General features: G+C 47.2%; 1 protein-coding gene across 1 annotated transcript in view; it reads left to right on the top strand.

Moving 5' to 3' along the window:
• Nucleotides 1-225: 225 nt before the first annotated feature.
• LOC115405641 (probable G-protein coupled receptor 158) overlaps nt 226-17,364 on the top strand; it is a 70,725-nt gene continuing 53,586 nt past the window's right edge. Inside the window, exons 1-2 of the mRNA XM_030115276.1 lie at nt 226-1,129; nt 7,958-8,063. Coding sequence (XP_029971136.1) covers nt 276-1,129; nt 7,958-8,063 — 960 coding nt within the window. The 5' untranslated portion in view covers nt 226-275. The remainder of the gene's footprint in view (nt 1,130-7,957; nt 8,064-17,364) is intronic.

Raw genomic sequence — 17,364 nt, 5'->3', positions numbered from 1 at the left:
AGAAATCCGTGTCCGTGTGCGCGGAGGAGAGGAAATCTGGTGTTTTCAGTCGGAGCATGGGTGTGAAATACGGGGTTTTCTCTTCTGAGGTGTCTGTGATCCCCTGAAGAAACGAGAGTGGGTCTTGGGTTTTGGGTCTTGGGTTTTGGGTCTTTGGTTTTGGGTCTTGGGTCTTGGGTCTTGGGTCTTTGGTTTTGGGTCTAGGGTCTTGGGTCTTGGGTTTAATGATGCTCCTCGGCACCGTGAGCGCAGCGTCCACCGTGTGACCGGGAACCATGGCTCTCCTGGTCGTCCCGCTGCTCCTGCACGCGGGGCTCGTGCTGGGATCGAACTACGGCTACGTGGAGTGGTCGGACAGTGACCGGGAAGACAAGCACCCGCCGGTCCTCAGCACCCACAGCGTCCACCGGGAGCCGCCCCACCACCCGACGCCCCCCGCGCCGTCCACCGAGCGCACGGTGGTGGCGCACAAGATCGAGGAGGACCTGCCGAGAGTGGTGACCGCTTTCCTGCACACCGGGGACTCCTCGGCGCTGAGGCAGGTCAACTGCTCCCGGAGGTACGAGCTGAGCAGCCTGCGCGGCGGCCTGCACGTCGCCTCGCACTACTCCCTGCACAGCGTCCTGGACACCGTGGCGCACGCCACCAACTTCCTCAACATGATCCTGCAGGCCAACAGGTCCCGGGAGCAGACCCTCCGCAGGGACATGCACTGGTACCACGCGCTGGTCCAGAGCATCCTCGAGGGGGACCCCAAAATCCACAGGGCGGTGGTGAGCCTGCACACGGACGCGCGGACGCCGGGGCCGCACGTCTTCCTCCAGGCGACCAGGACCGAGAGGGAGGTGGTGCTGCAGGACCTGTCCGGCTCCGCGCACCGCCTCCTGCAGGGCAGGACTCCGGAGGCGGACTGGTTCAACGACTTCAGGGACGGCAGGAGACCTCACGCGCACAGGAGCGGCCAGGATGTACGAGGATCCACGGGTGGAGGTTACCTTCTGGACAAAAACCAGATCAAGTGGTCTGCGCCCTACCTGGAGTGCGAGCACGGGGCGTTTGTGCCGCACTGGCTGCTCACTCTGTCCGCGGGGTTCTACGGACTGAAGAGCGACTCCGCACCGGAGTTCAGGTGAGAAGTGTGTGTTCAAACTCCCCTGTCGTTCCTGTTTCCATTAATTCATCACACACTTTTTTCAACGATGCGTAAATAAAACCTGCCATGTGAAATATAATAAACCAGCAATAGCTCAACAGAAACACTTGTTTCCTAACAACACTCTGAGTTGTTGATGGCACAATAATTTTCTTCATGAAAAACTGAACTCACTTCAAGCAGATTTTTTTTAATAATAAAATTAGAAACACATTTAAAAAAAGATGCAAGACATTTACTGGACAGTTTCAATTTGAGTCAGGTTTACACCTTTAAATCACACCTAATTCAGTCACTTCAAGCTGAGACTGGAACAGCACCGCACTGAAATAAAGGAATAATACCAGAACCCGGCTGAGGATTGCTTTACATGAAACCGTGACCCAGACCCCAGGAGGACAGTCCCGGTCCAGGGTTCAGCTTCACTGCCTCCCTGCTTTAACACCCAGAAATCCAATCAGCCCCTCATTAAACCAGACACGTTGATGGAGGGACAAGTTTCTGACAAACACGCCTGTTAGGTGAATTCCTAACTGATAAATCCCTCAACTCTAACCCTTAAACTTCCATATGAACTCCGAGGAATCTGAAGAATGAGCGAATTCTGCTTAATCAGACACTGTGAGACCACAGATGGCTCTGTAGTATAGGCACGTGTGTTGTGTTGTGTTGTGTTGTGTTGTGTTGTGTAGCGTTGTGTGTGTTGTGGGTCTTGACTGGAGCACCTCTCACGCTGGTGTGTTCTCTACAGTGCAGTGACCACGGCTCTGAAGCCGTCATGTGGCAGAAACCGGCCGGAGCTCCCAGAGAGCTGGATCTCTCTCTCTCTCTTTCTCTGTCTGCCAGATGTGGTTTTTATGATAACGTTCACTGGAGACGTTCAAACCAAATCCGCTTTATCAGGCGGCATCAAAATGTAGCTTTAATCACAACATGTCTTCTTTCTTCAGCTCCACAAGAGTTGATCATCTGCTGCTGTTGTTGTTGTTGTTGTCGTCGTCGTCGCTGTCGTTGTTGTTGTTGAGAACAGTCTAGTGCGTTCTCCCTCCCCTGTCTGGGATGCAGCCCGTGGTGAGAAGCTGGCGATCTGCTCCTGTCTGCTGCCTCTCGCCTCTGAAATGTTAAAGAGTGATTAAAATAAATTTGTGAATGAATTCAGAATTGATTCAATCGCCTGTTCCAGCCCAGCCGAAAGGGACTCTGAGTGAGTTTAAACGATTGTGACATTTAACAAGCGACTGTGATTTGTGGCATTTAGAAGATGTTTAATCTGTGAAGCTGCAGAGGAATCCAGAGCGGGCTCTGGATTAAAGCTTCTGCAGTCTGAACTGATGTTTGTAGTAGCTTTTATTTTGAAGGTGATGCTGTTAGAGGGCGTTTTCTGTTGAGAAGAATCTCAGAAACTTACAGTTTGACATTGACTGGCCCTCTTGGTTTTGTCCCATGGCGCCTTGAACGTGTGAGATGGATAGCTGATTCAATCCGACTAACATTAAAGTGCATTCAGGGTCTGATGTTTGTGTTTTATTCATGTCCTGTTTGAGGAACAATCCTGATTTCTGGACTCTCAGTATTTCATGTGAACAAAGGCAGCAGATAGGAAATGATGAAGAGCATTGTTCACAGTCTGACTGTAAAATGGTATTAGAATTAAATCCAAGACACAGTGCAGTTTTTAACCTAATGCATCAAATCTCTTCAGTTCTTCTGGTGATTTAAAGTTATACTTGAATATAAAAAGTCAATTCCTTCTACTCAGGCTCCATGTACTGTACATTTACAGGAAGTGTTCTTAACACAGGCCTAGAAGGTCAGTGTGCTTCAGGACCGTTGAGCCGATGCTGTCCTGTTCTGTTCTGCTACCTGAGCTCCTGTTTGTCTGCGGATGAGAGCAGCGTCTGAAAGTCGTTGTTACTATAGCCGGAAAACATTCCTCACAAACGTCTGTCTGCGCTCGATCGTGTCTCAGCCCAAACAAAGCAGTTGGTGACAATGAGAAGCAATCGATATTTTCAAAACCACGATGCTCAAAAACATCGAGACCCTTCAAATCTTTGTCTTACAAAGACACATGGCTTTATAGTAAAAAACTATCAACTGAAGATTTCCCAGTGATTTCCTGAATACACCAATAAAGCCATTATTCCAACGGCATAAAGCCAATTAGAGAAGAAAATCAGTTTTGCATTGAGGAACACCATGCATCACAGTGAGAGATGTCTAAAAAGAGTAGACACTTTGCATCGGGGCCTGTCTTACAGTATGTGTAATAGACATTGTTTAGCTTTTTCTGAGCTTAACTTTGAGCCAGCTCACACGACTTGTCCTCATAATGCTCGTATGAAACAGAAGAGATGACTGAATGAATCTCCTCCGTGTATGAATGAAAACCATGACAAGCAGGACAGCAGTTGTTGGCACTGTCTAGGAAGGAGCCCTTCAGGTGGCATGGTTCTGTTAAAGTGTGATTTCTAAGATGACAGAGGCAGTCTGAGATCTTCTGCAGTCTGGTGTGATGTTCGTCTGGATTGGCTGTGGAGTCAGCAGAGAGCTCAGTGAGTGACGGACTCAGAGCTGGAGCTGCTTCCTCAGTACGAGTCGTGTTTTTCTGTTTCTTGTGATGACATTTCTAAAAATAGAGAGGTAGACTCTGCTCTGGCGGACGTGATGGACTCAGTTCTTCTGCATTTTGTTTCCGTTTACTTGTCCTTCAAGGCCGAACATAACCCTGCTCAGCCTTCAAGGCCCCGAGGTTTATGAACCTGATCAGAACCAGCTGCCGGAGGACGGGAGGCAGACTGCGAGGATCGCACCTTCTTCACTCGCTCCTGCTCTGACAGATGATGGGATTATTTCAGTCTGTCTGTCAGAATGTACAACAGGCCACCGTGTGTCATGAAGGGATAAGCCCTTCATGGAAGGCGTCTTTATAGGTGGAGCCCCTCAGCTTCACATTCACTCTAACTCGATCCACAGTCCTGATCTGAGATCAGCTACAAATCTAGAATGCTTTCCACGGCTTGGTGCACCAGGCGCTTTACGAAAAGGTTTTCTGGTGAAAAATATGTTGCATTTTTCTACTTTTAAAGATGCAATTTATAAAATGTGTACATTTACAAACTGTAAAATGATTTCATCTATTAATTCTATGCATTAATACGTACAGGGCCCTCATGTTTAGCACTAGCGAATGGAGAATCTTCTGATCTCAGGACAGAAAGCTTGAAATTTCATTTCTGAACGTGATGAATGAGTCGTGTCTTCGCCTGAAAGGGGTTGAGTCTGTCGTTATACACACAAGTGTGAGAGAAATACCCTCATTTTAAAATCAGCGCAAGAAGAGGGTTCAAAAATTTCAAAGACACCGGATAAAATGCTGGCTGACGCTGTCAGCAAGCGGCGTTTCCCCCGCCACCCAAACCAGTGGGACAGGAAAGAGAGCTTTCAGCGGCTGCTGCTGCTACACGAGGTGATGTTCTGAAGAGGACCAGGTCGTCTGTGGCAGAAGTGGTTTGTGTTTCTGCAGCGGATCTCCAGTCAGGCACACATTTAAAAAATACCCGACAACTGAGTGCATCCTTTAAACATTTCATCCAGCACCATCAGAATGTAGCAACAGTAAAAAAAACAAAAAAAAACCAAACAGCCAGCATTGCTTTTTTTTTCATAGTTAAAGATCTCCTTCCTTTCCTGTGCGAGCAGCTGAAGAGCAGCGGTGCCACACACACACACACACACACACACACACACACACACACACACACACACACACACACACACACACGGCTGTGTGTTGTAGTTCCTGCAGGCAGATGCAGACGAGGTAACAAGTGTCAGGTTCTCATCACAGCAAAGCTCCAGAGCGACTGGAAGAGAGCGAGCGGCCTGCAGGAATGGACAGAACGAAGAAGAAGACAAGAAGATGTGTGTGTGTGATGAGACATGAGAGAGGCAGAGTTGAGCACACACACACACACACACACACACACACACACACACACACACACACACACACACACACACACACAAACACACAGGCCAGTTCATTGGCTCCACTCGAACAGTCTAATGTGATCTGATCTCCGCTCCACAATGAATTCCGCATTTACAAAAGCTGTAATTTTCACTTTAAATTATCAACAGTTTTCTTTTTTAAAGGTTTCACTTTGATTTTCAGCTGGACTGCACTGATTTTATCCACTCTATTTACAGAGAGAGAGAGAGAGAGAGAGAGAGGATCAAATAATAAAATGCAGTTCAGCTCAGCGCCTCTGGGAAATACAGCATATGAAATTAAGGAGTAGCTGAATTGAAACCTCAATGATGATCTCAGGCAAAGCTGGAATTAAATATCAGGCGCTTGTCCTCCAACACTTCGCTCTCATTCCTGACTCACTCATTTGGTGTCCGAATCCCTGCCTCTGTTATCGGAGGTTCAGGACTGGAGTGCACAGGGCAGCTCATGACTACACAAACACTGAATTCAATACTTTATATTGCTGCGTGTAAAGAAAAGAGCCAGAGAAGACTCTGCGGGGGCTGGATTACAAAGACTGAATAGACTGAAAGAAAAACTGGACCTGGTTAGTCTTTTACAAGAGTGTGCAAACAGTGCAGGCAGGAAAGCTTTATGGACATTTTTGTTGGAGACTGGACTTTGCAATCGTATTTAGTTATTATTATTACTACCGTATTTATTTATTTTTTGTATGTTTGTTTGTTGGTATTATTTTATTTTATTTTATTTTAGTACTAGAATTTAGTTTTTACTTCCGGTTCAGGGGTCAAGGCATATGAACAACCTCTTCTCGCCACAGCTCTCTCTTGTTGTTCAGCTTGTTCCGTCGAAATTATGCCCGTGTGTGCCGTTATAGGTTGTGCTAATGGCGATTATACGCCGAACAAGTGGCGATCTATTGACTGCCGAGAGCACCCTGGGGTGAAACAAGGTGTGGGGGAGATGTATTTGCCCCCCGCCGTTCGGGCTGAGGAGAAAGGCTTGGGTGAAGCTCATCAACAGAAAGGACGAAATAACAGATGGAATAATCTTACTTTTTTAATTATTTGTGCACGATTTTAAAATCATACTTTTTGAGTGCTATATCTGTCGCTCCCTCTAATGATCTTAAATGACTTCATGATGAACAAGTCCGTTCTGGCTGGAGTTTAACTCTGACATGTAAGCTAGCAGATCGACGCACCGTCGACTTTACAAGAACGTTGTCTGTGTTGTCCCAGAGCTCCACAAAGCTGGAAACTAAATACTTGTATGAATCCAGGCTCTTGTTTGCCCAAGAACTGCGAGAACAGTAAATGTCGGCGTTCTCCAGATCAGGGCTCTGGAGTCTCAGCCGTGGATTCGGGTCCGGCTGCAGCCTGAAATTCGTAGTTTCTCCCGGAACCAGTTTTTGTGTGTTACGTCAAGATTGTCCACTTCATCTGATAACACAACAACATCCCTGCTCTCCTTATCACTCGACATTTTCAACGTTAATGAAAACCGAACACACTGTACTCTCGTATCGCTGGTTGTTTTCACTCCAACATGGCGGCAGTTCCCTGTTGAAAAGTCTCAGGTCACGTGACTGCGCTGCGGTGAACAATGAAGAAATAAAAAAAGAAGAGAGCAAACACCGTTCCATTAAAGCGATACTTCAACATTTTGGCAATTTGGCCGCTGTGGAACACCAACAAATAATATTTTAGCGTTACGACACTGAAGCAAATACTGGGAACTACTTTTTCTTTTGAAATCACTACGCCCAGACGCCATGTTTAGTAAGTAGTTCCGTCTTAGCAATCTTCACATAAACAACTCAATCTCGTAATTTTGCATTAATATTCCACAGCGTAGTGAATGTGCGGATTATAACGTGTCCATCAAAGTGTTTTGGGTTTGTTGGATTTTGTATTTGATGAGTTTGACGAGGGGAACCAAAAATACCATCCACTTCCATTGTGTCCGTCCCGAAAACCTTCCCCGACTCACCTCTGAATAAACAACAGCTCGCCCTCACAAAAACAGTAAGTACGCTGTTCAAAATGACTAAGGAATTGCGCTAAATGGGCCAGTTTGCCAAAATGTTGAAGTATCCCTTTAAAGATCAGCATTTCTGTCAGTCTGCTCAACTTTTAACAGGTTTTGTCTCATTCGATATCTTGGTGCTTCAGATCTTTGAGGTTTTAGTTTTACTGACAGGAAAAGGCGGCCAGGCCTCACCTGCAGAAAACTGGTTTTCAGATTTCAGATTCCAAGTTAGATATTTGAAATAATAAAGAACCTTGGACTATGACACCAAGATGCATATTTGTGAAGTGGCCGGACGGTGAAGTTGTTCTCCTAAAAGCACTCGTCTCTTCCTGTTGTTCTTTACTGTCGTCTGCCTCCTTGTTCCCCTCGGTCAGTCCATTTCTTTTCAGTGCTCAGTCCATTTCACTCGTTCCTCTGTTACCAGCCTCTCCTGTGCTGCTTCCTCCACCTTTGACCTTTACCCCCCCCCCCCCCCCAAGCGCCGCTCCTCCTCCTGACTCTCCTCCCTCACGTGATTTTCTTGACCTGCAGCAGCTTCATTGCCTCCTTCCTTCTCTCTCCTGGTGTTTTCTCTTTCCTACACAACAATAAACTGATTTTCACTCGTCTTTCTCCTTCCCTCCTGTTCGGTCCTTTTATGCTCTACCTCACTGATAACGTCCACCTGACCCCTGCAGTCTCTGTGTTTCTTTTTAATTTTTTGTCATCCTTCAGTTCCTCACCGTTTGCAGTTCTCAGCTCGTGCCTGATCTCCGCTGCCTCCTCTCTGACAGGGGCGTCGTTCGGGTGGACGTGAACCTGCAGGATGTCGACATCGATCAGTGCTCCAGCAGCGGCTGGTTCGCCGGGACTCATCGCTGTAATCTCACCAGTATGGAGGTGAGTCTGAGTCAGCCACTCGCCTTCCACTCCACAGGAATCAGTGAGTTTCACTGTTATGTTCAACCATTTCTTCATCATATGCAGTCCACCTTGTTCACTTTGTGTATAAAACCCACTGAAATGCTGTGACTGAAGAACAACTGCGGCAAAAAAGGCTTGAAAGAAGAAGTGAAGTGAATCAGGGTCCCGCTGGACGTGGTTGTTGTTTACCTTCTGTCACCATTACTGTTTCAAACGGTTAGTAATGAGTCCAGCAGACCCGCGCCGCTGCCGGCCCGCTCCCTGCGGACTCTGCTGCTTATACGCTGTAATTCTGAGTCTCATTACCTTTTGTGTGGTCCCTGGCGTCACCACCAGCCTGAGGTCCAACGTCTTCTTTCTCTTTCACCCAGAGCAAGAAGGGAGGCCAACCCTCCCTCCGACCTTTAGGCTGCCGTCATTCTACCAGCTGAGCCAAAGCTGCTCCACATTTGAAACTTAATATTACTTTAGATAACCGACCGAGCAATTTATAGTTGATCTAAATTTTGCGTAAAATGAGTCACTTCAATTCCCACTTATTTTTGCGATGGAAGTCTTTTGCCATGAGTCCGGTTTCCCCACTTATGCTGAACTCAGCAATACTCAGAGAGAATCAGATGTATGACGACAGAGCAAGCAGGTGGTTTGATGGATAAAACGTTCTGAGGTCCCTCCAGTAACTGAAGCTAATATTTGCTGCTTAACACGCGGAATTTATGGCTGAAGTTTAAATTCTACGTTTCATTGCTTCTGCAGATATTTCACCCTGATAGATCCATTCAGCAGGATAAAGAAGGCTGCATGATTATGTGCTGTCGCATTCTTTTTCCCTGCTCTTTGTGCACACTTTGATTAATCTTTTCTTATTTTTCATATAGAACACAAAACCTTTCCTCCTCCGTTCCATCCAGTAGTTTCTCTGACTCGGATGCTTTGTCGTTTGGGGTCCATGTGTGCACGGCTAGCAGGCAGTCGGCCTGATGTTTGGTGAAATTCTTTCAAAACTGAAAATAATGAAGCCTCATTTACATTTGAGAAATGTCTTAGAAAGCAAACCGCAGGCAGGCGTCAGGTGTTTGAAGACTGCAGGGTTCCTGTCTAGTACCACCGACTCTTCAGGGGACGTACACAGGTGTGTGTTTTTATCCACGTGAGGCCTGTGGAGTTCACGGCGGCAGGCGTACGTCACGTTTCGCCTCCTCCTGTGGCGACGGAGTCTCAGCAGGTGAGAGGATGGTTCTGTTTATGTCTGGGGAACGTCTGTGGGCGGTTTGCCAGCGAGCCCGACCTCCACGCTCCTGGTGGAACCGGCGTCGACCCGCTGGCCCGATGTATAATAAACGCAGCGTAATGGATTTGCAGCAAGACGAGATGAATGATAGACGTCTCCCCTCTTCTGTGGTTTGAGGACAGAGCGATGAGGGGTCGCCATGTTTGCCCCCATGTTCTTTTAAAATAAGAAAATCCCCCATAGCTGCGAATCGGAGCTGAATGGCATGATGGGAAACAGAGATGTGTTCACTGCCAAGCCTTGGCACGTCTGTCCAACTTCTTGTCTTTTTAAAGACATTTGCTTTCGTAATACATGACACAAAGCTCAAGCGGGGCGTTTCAGTCGATCATTCCAGATCTCAGCTCACGCTGCTCTCGCCACTGATTCATTTCCCTCGCACCATGTTTGGCCAAGCCGCTGCCAGTGATCGAGTGCCTCCTGGAAGGGAGGCGGCTATTTGTCTTTCGCCTTCAAAGTGTCGCAAGGAATCAAAACGCTGGAAAACAGCACGAAATTCAAACCCTCTATACATTCATCACAAATGTGCTGTTGGAGGGCGCAGATATTGACCGTGAAAACCGTACGACATTCGTAACCATGTCATTAATCTTCTTCTTTTATTGATTTTTTTCTCATAAAATACAAACAGCAGCAGTTGGAACAGGCTTTCAGTGTAATATTTAGTTGACGTATTGCAGCTGCTCACGGTTTGAGCCGCCGGTTATTCTGAGTTTTGAAATGAGGTCAATTTAGCCGTAGTCACAAAAAGGTTCTTTTCTGTTTCATTCAGCTGATTTTTCATTTTATAAGAACTGCTGTAAACTGTGGCATTTTGGATGGCTCAGATAGAGGACGAGCACGCTCGACAATGTCTTTGATGATGGCTCTGAAAACCTCTGGTCTTATGTGGTGCAGTGAGACACGTTTGCAGAAAAATCAGCAGAAAACTGGACATAATCTCAAAGTGGCGTTTCATCAAACGCCAGCCGTTTTTTTAGGTTTCTGCTCGAAAATGAGATACCCAAAGTGAATGGGCTATATCTCAGCTTCTACAAGGTCTATTTGGATAATTATGGTGGCACAGTAAAGGGAACACTTGTGAAATTTGTCCAGATGTGTAAGTATCAGTATTTATGTCACTGACTCAGAGTAAATTAAGATGGAACACAGGAATAAATGACTGATTTCATTTCCACCTAGAAAAACACCCACTTATTCAATGACTATGTCTTTGAAATGATGCAGATGAAGCTAAAGCTCTACATCAAAGCAAAGTTCAATGTGTGACCATTATCTCTGCCAAGATTGATCCTTATAAAGGGAAGCAGAGCAAAATTACAGGTTTTAGTGCAGAATAGTTAGGCGGACTCTCCAAAATGGTCATTGTGGCACATTTCAGCACCGTCTGTGCCATTTCAGGTTTTTGATTGCTAAACTATATATTCCACTTTTATTATCATTATTGGTGATCATCACATGTATTTTCAACAGTTTTTGGGGTTTTTTTTTCACTGTTGCTGCTGACTAGCTCCTGCAGCAAATCTTCATCATCAGATGAGGATTCTGCTGCTGAAACGGCTTCATCTGATCCTCCTCAAATAAAAGATGCAACCCCTCCTCCATAGACAGTGATTCTGAACGACGTCCTGCCATTTGTGTCGTAAAAATATGCTCAAACTCTACCAAATAACCAAAGGCCGCAATTACGTCCGCCTTGCTCCCACTCCTGTGCGCTATGCGCTCCTCGTGCGTCTAGCGTCGTATCCATCGTTTCTGAATAAGAAGATGCGCAGATCAATATCTCAGGCCTGGATTGGCCGATTTGGATTATTGACACTGTGTTCGAACCGTTTGAGCCAGTAGATTTCGGGGGCGGTATCAAAATTTGTATCAAACACGGGATTGGCTAACTACAGGGAAGTGAATGCATCGAACACAAAACCAACTTCTTTCCGTTCGTCCAACCGTACGCTTTGCTTCCTAGCTGTCATCTCCACGAAACTGGAGGTGAAGATCACGACAAGACACACAAATCCCAGTGCTGTTGTGTGTATCATTCAGGTCTGCCAGCAACACCCTTAGGAAATAAACACAGCTGATAGAATCTTCCTGTTCCTCTGCGCAGGCTGCATGTGGACATGGTCCAGCATTTCAGACGCACCACAGCGAAAGACGTACAACGTTATGCTAATTATGAATCAATATAGTCATATTGCACGTCAAAATTAAACAGGAGAAACTCTGCTACAACACATGGAAGTCATTTTTACATACACCAAACAAAACTCAAACACCAAGCATATAAACGATCAAATATCAAAATCTGAGTCGCATCAGAAAGTCATCCCACTCTCCACATTTCCAAAGCTACAGCATATCACTTGAAAGCTAAGAACCTGCCGATTTCAACGGTACTATCATTATTTCCCTCCGACGTAAACCCAGTGAGGCAGCAGTCAAAGAATGCAAAGGTAAACAACCACCTGCTGAGAGCGACTAACAGAAATTCTATCTTACCTTTACAGTTTAGTGCTGAAAAGTTGTGCTTGAGAGCAAAAAATGCTGGATTTAGTAAGTTCAACATGGCCGTGTTTGTTTACAACCAATATAAACTTCAGTCTAATTTCACTGTTTTCTTGGGGAGGGGGGCTTCAATAGGATAAAGGAAAAGACCTATCAAGAACTGAGGAACACCAGTTTGTAACAAAACATTCGGCAGATTTTATACATCCATCCATCCATCCATCCATCCATTTTCTACCGCTTATCCGGGGCCGGGTTGCGGGGGCAGCCGTCTCAGCAAGGATGCCCAGACATCCCTGTCCCCAGACACTTCATCCAGTTCCTCTGGGAGGATTCCGAGGCCAGCCGCGAGACATAGTCTCTCCAGCATGTCCTGGGTCTTCCTCAGGGTCTCCTCCCGGTGGGACATGCCCAGAACACCTCCCTAGGGAGGCGTCCAGGAGGCATCCTAAACAGATGCTCGAGCCACCTCAGCTGGTTCCTCTTGATGTTGAGGAGTAGCGGCTCTACTCCGAGTTCCTGCCTGGTGACTGAGCTCCTCACCCTATCTCTAAGGGAGCGCCCAGCCACCCTACGAAGGAAACTCATTTCAGCCGCTTGTATCCGGGATCTTGTCCTTTCCGTCATGACCCAAAGCTCATGATGACCCAAAGCTCATGACCATAGATGAGGGTGGGAACGTAGATTGACCTTCTTCACCACAACGGACCGATACAACGACCGCATAACTGCAGCCGCTGCACCGATCCGGCTGTCAAACTCACGCTCGATCCGTCCCCCACTCGTGAACAAGACCCCAAGATACTTAAACTCCTACTGGAGTCTCTCCACCGACCTGGAGGGGGCAAGCCACCTTCCTCCGGTTGAGGACCATGGCCTCGGATTTGGAGGTGCTGATCCTCATCCCTGTCGCTTCACACTCGGCTGCGAACTGCCCCAGTGCATGCTGTAGGTCTGGGTTCGATGAAGCCAACAGGACAACATCATCTGCAAAAAGCAGAGATGAAATCCTGTGGTTCCTGAACTGGACCCCCTCCCGCCCCTGGCTGCACCTAGAAATTCTGTCCATGAAGATTATGAACAGAATCGGCGACAAAGGGCAGCCCTGCTGGAGTCCAACATGTAACGGGGAACAGGTCCGACTTACTGCCGGCAATGCGGACCAGACTCCTATTCCGCTCATACAAAGACCGGACTCCGTATTCCCGGAGCACCCTCCACAAGACACCGTGAGGGACGCGGTCCAACGCCTTCTCCAAGTCCACAAAACACATGTGGACTGGTTGGGCAAACTCCCACAAGCCCTCTAGCACCCTATGGAGGGTATAGAGCTGGTCCAGTGTTCCACGACCAGGACGAAAACCGCATTGTTCCTCCTGAATCCGAGGTTCGACTATCGGTCGGATCCTCCTCTCCAGTACCCCAGAATAGACTTTCCCGGGGAGGCTGAGGAGTGTGATCCCCCTATAGTTGGAGCACACCCTCCGGTCCCCCTTTTTAAACAGGGGGACCACCACCCCAGTCTACCAATCCAGAGGCACCGTCCCCGACTGCCACGCGATGTTGCAGAGACGTGTCAACAAAGACAGTCCCTGCACATCCAGAGACTTAAGGTACTCAGGGCGAATCTCGTCCACTCCCGGTGCCTTGCCACCAAGAAGCTTACCAACCACCTCGGTGACTTCAGCTTGGGTGATGGATGAGTCCACATCTGGGACCTCCACGGAAGACGTGGCGATGGGATTGAGGAGGTCCTCGAAGTCTTCCTTCCACCGTCCAACAATATCCCCAGTTGAGGTCAGCAGCTCCCCACCTCCACTATAAACAGTGTTAGTGGAGACCTGCGCTCCCCTCCTGAGGCTTCGGACGGTTTGCCAGAATTTCTTCGAGGCCGAGCGATAGTCCGCCTCCATGGCCTCCCTGGCCTCCCACGGGGACATCTCCCAGACCCCAGTTTTTGCCTCCACAACCACTCGGGCTGCAGTTCACTTGGCCTGCCAGTACCTGTCAGCTGCTTCTGGAGTCCCATGAGCCAACAAGGCTCGATAGGACTCCTTCTTCAGCTTGACGGCAGCCCTTACTTCCAGTGTCCACCACCAGGTTCGGGGGTTGCCGCCACGACAGGCACCGGAGACCTTACGACCACAGCTCCGGGCAGCTGCTTCGACAATGGAGGTGGAGAACATGGTCCACTCGGACTCAATGTTCCCAGCCTCCCTTGGGACATGAGAGAAGTTCTCTCGGAGGTGGGAGCTGAAAACCATGCTAACAGAGGGTTCCACCAGACGTTCCCAGCAGACCCTCACAACATGTTTGGGTCTGCCAAGTCTGTCCGGTTTCCTCTTCCGCCAGCGAATCCAACTCACCACCAGGTGGTGATCGGTCGACAGCTCTGCCCCTCTCTTCACCCGAGTGTCCAAGACACGCGGCCGGAGGTCAGATGACACCAGTGTTGTTTTCGTTAACGATGACGACGACGAAAATATTTCATCAACGCCCCTTTTTTCCGTGACTAAAACGAGACGTGACGAGCTAAAAATATCTCTTTAAAAAACGGAAATGTGACGAGACGGATCTGGTGCTTTCGTTAACGAGACGAGACGAAAATGTCAGTATTTTGACTTTCAAAATAAATTAAAACAAATGCGATTCTCCCAGCTTTTCACACAGATCGGCTGCTTTACTCGGAAAATATTATGAATTCACGAGCTGCTTCCTGTTTGACCACGCCTGCACCGCATGCACCGGCGCACTCGAGAGTGTGGTCGCTACTTTCGCCGGGGCTCGGCGAGAGGAAAAGACGCAGTGATTTATGAATGTATTTAAATCAGAATCCAGCAGGAAATAAAACAGAATGCCTGGTAGAGGCAGACGGCGGAACTAATCCAACTGTTGGACTGTTTGTTCTTACTTTGAAACTGTCATAGGAGCCCACCATTGATTAGTGAAGATTTTTTCCCCAAGTAGCCTCCCTAATAAATGTTTACTTTCTTTTTTTTTTTTTTTTTTTAATAATTCAGGCGTTGTCTTATTTTGAAGAAATGCATTTTGACTTTTGTTTAATATTTGTATGAAGAAAATTCAGGTAAGGAATACTTACAAAGTTTATCAAACTCAAGTTATGTTTGTCATTTCAGTTTTGAAGACTTCCAAGTGTTTCATTCCATCAAGTGTACCCAAGGAATTAATTTAGTTTATTTCAGTATTTTTAATGCTAGTATTTTCCTAATGACCACCTTAATATTGGTTTTATCATTCCTCCAAAATAATAACAGGCAGTTACTCTGACCAGTTCAAATCAGTAACATAGAAACATAACAGACCAGTTTTAATAAACGATGTCAGCCTTTATATCAGTATGGACATTATAAAAATAACTTGAAAGTATCAGCAAAACTCCTATTAGTCCTCTCATTCTGTCTGGCAGAGCTCATACAAGCACCGCATTGAGTTTGCAAAGTATCAAAGTAGTCCAGTTTATTATTTGATATTCAAAGGCATCAATGTGTTATGTTGTTTTTTTTTTTTGCCATTTAAGTATATTTTATTATGTTTGTTTTGTTTACAATGTCCTTTGTCTTTTTCCTTTTAAGCCTTTTTTTATGACTAAAACTGGACTAAAACTCATTTGGTTTTCGTCGACTAAAACTAGACTAAAACTATGAAGTGTAGAAATGACTAAAATGTGACTAAAACTAATAAGCATTTCGTCCAAAGACTAAGACTAAAACTAAATCAAAATAGGCTGCCAAAAACAACACTGGATGACACGACAACAAAGTCGATCATCGACCTCCGACCCAGGGTGTCCTGGTGCCAAGTGCACTTATGGACACCCCTGTGCTCGAACATGGTGTTTGTTATGGACAAACTGTGACTATCACAGAAGTTCAATAACAGAACACCACTCGGGTTTAGATCAGAGAGGCCGTGCGTCCCAATCACCCTCCTCCAGGTCTCACTGTTGCTGCCCACCTGGGCGTTGAAGTCCCTCAGTAGAACCATGGAGTCCCCAGTTGGAGCGCTGTCCAGCACCCCTCCCAGGGACTACAAAAAGGCCGGGTACTCTGCACTGCTGTTCGGCCCGTATGCCGAAACAACAGTGAGACACCTGTCCCCGACCCGAAGGCGCAGGGATGCGACCCTCTCGTTCACTGGGATGAACTCCAACACATGGCGGCTGAGCTGTGGGGCTATAAGCAAACCCACACCAGCCCGCCGCCTCTCACTGCAGGCAACGCCAGAGAAGTGGAGAGTCCAGACCTTCTCGAGAGGTTGGGTTCCAGAGCCCCGGCTATGTGTGGAGGTGAGCCCGACTATATCTAGCCAATATCTCTCAACCTCCCTTACAAGCTCGGGTTCCATCCCCCCCCCAACAAGGTGACATTCCATGTCCCTAGAGCTAGTCTCTGAGTCCGGGGATCGGGTCGCCGGGCACCCTACCATCGGCTGCCACCCAATCCACATTGCACCTGGCCCCTACGGTTCCCTCGGTGGGTGGTGAGTCCACCGGAGGTCAGGTCCATGCCGCCCCTTTGGGCTGAGCCCGGCCGGGCCCCGAGGATTTTATACATTTAGCTGAAATACATATTCTCACTTTACTCATACTTGTTTCCTGAGTGAAGTCTTGACCTTAATCCAGCACTCCAGCCCAGCCTGCTTATGAACTCAAACCATCTCCTTTGTGGCCTTTTGGGATGATTTCATGAAAATGTTCCATGATTAGTCCTTAAAGATTGCAAAGAAGTGTGACTGTTGTATCTATACGTAACCTTTTTCAGGAAACGGATCAAACTGGGGAAAAACTGCAGCACTTTGTTGGAATAATGGTCATTTTAAAGTGCTTTGTGAATAGAACTGAGCTGAGTGAAGTGTGACAGTAAGACTGGTAGGCAGGTTCAGGGAAAGATATTTTCAAAGTCTAAATCCAGACTGAAGTTCTGCAACAGGCTGCGGTTGTCTTCCTGCTCCAGCTCATGTTAATGATCATGAATCCAGCAGAAAGCCTGAAAATAACCCGCAGGTAACAGTCTGGAGTGGTGAAGCCCACGGCGTTAGGAATGAATGAGTGAGGACTTGATAAAAGCTGAAACAGGAGGGAGTCAACAGATCGACACAAAAATGCATGAGCCTGAACTGACTAAAATAACAAGACTGCTGCTCCTAGAACAAAGTCACATCATCTCCATGTTATGACGCTCTGATTCTACAGTTTGATTGAATTCGATATTGCACAGAGACCCGTCTGTCCTGCCCTGCTGCCGCCGTTCACAGAACTGAGGAGACAGAGTGCTCTCTGGCGTTGGTAGTGACTGGATACAGTGAACAGTAGAACTGCCTGATGGTGCTCTTACTTTTACCAGGAGAGATTTGGGAGTAAGAGGTTTACATGGAAGGGGAACAGAATGGCCACAGAGTCTAAATCTGGGCTTTAAAAGTTTGAGAGGATGAGCCCCCCCAGCGCTCGAGCGGTTTTCTTTT

Source organism: Salarias fasciatus, chromosome 18 (assembly GCF_902148845.1).
Source record: "Salarias fasciatus chromosome 18, fSalaFa1.1, whole genome shotgun sequence".
Classification (NCBI taxonomy): domain Eukaryota; kingdom Metazoa; phylum Chordata; class Actinopteri; order Blenniiformes; family Blenniidae; genus Salarias; species Salarias fasciatus.
Note: the sequence above shows the minus strand (reverse complement) of the source record. Positions and strands in the feature narration are given on the sequence as shown.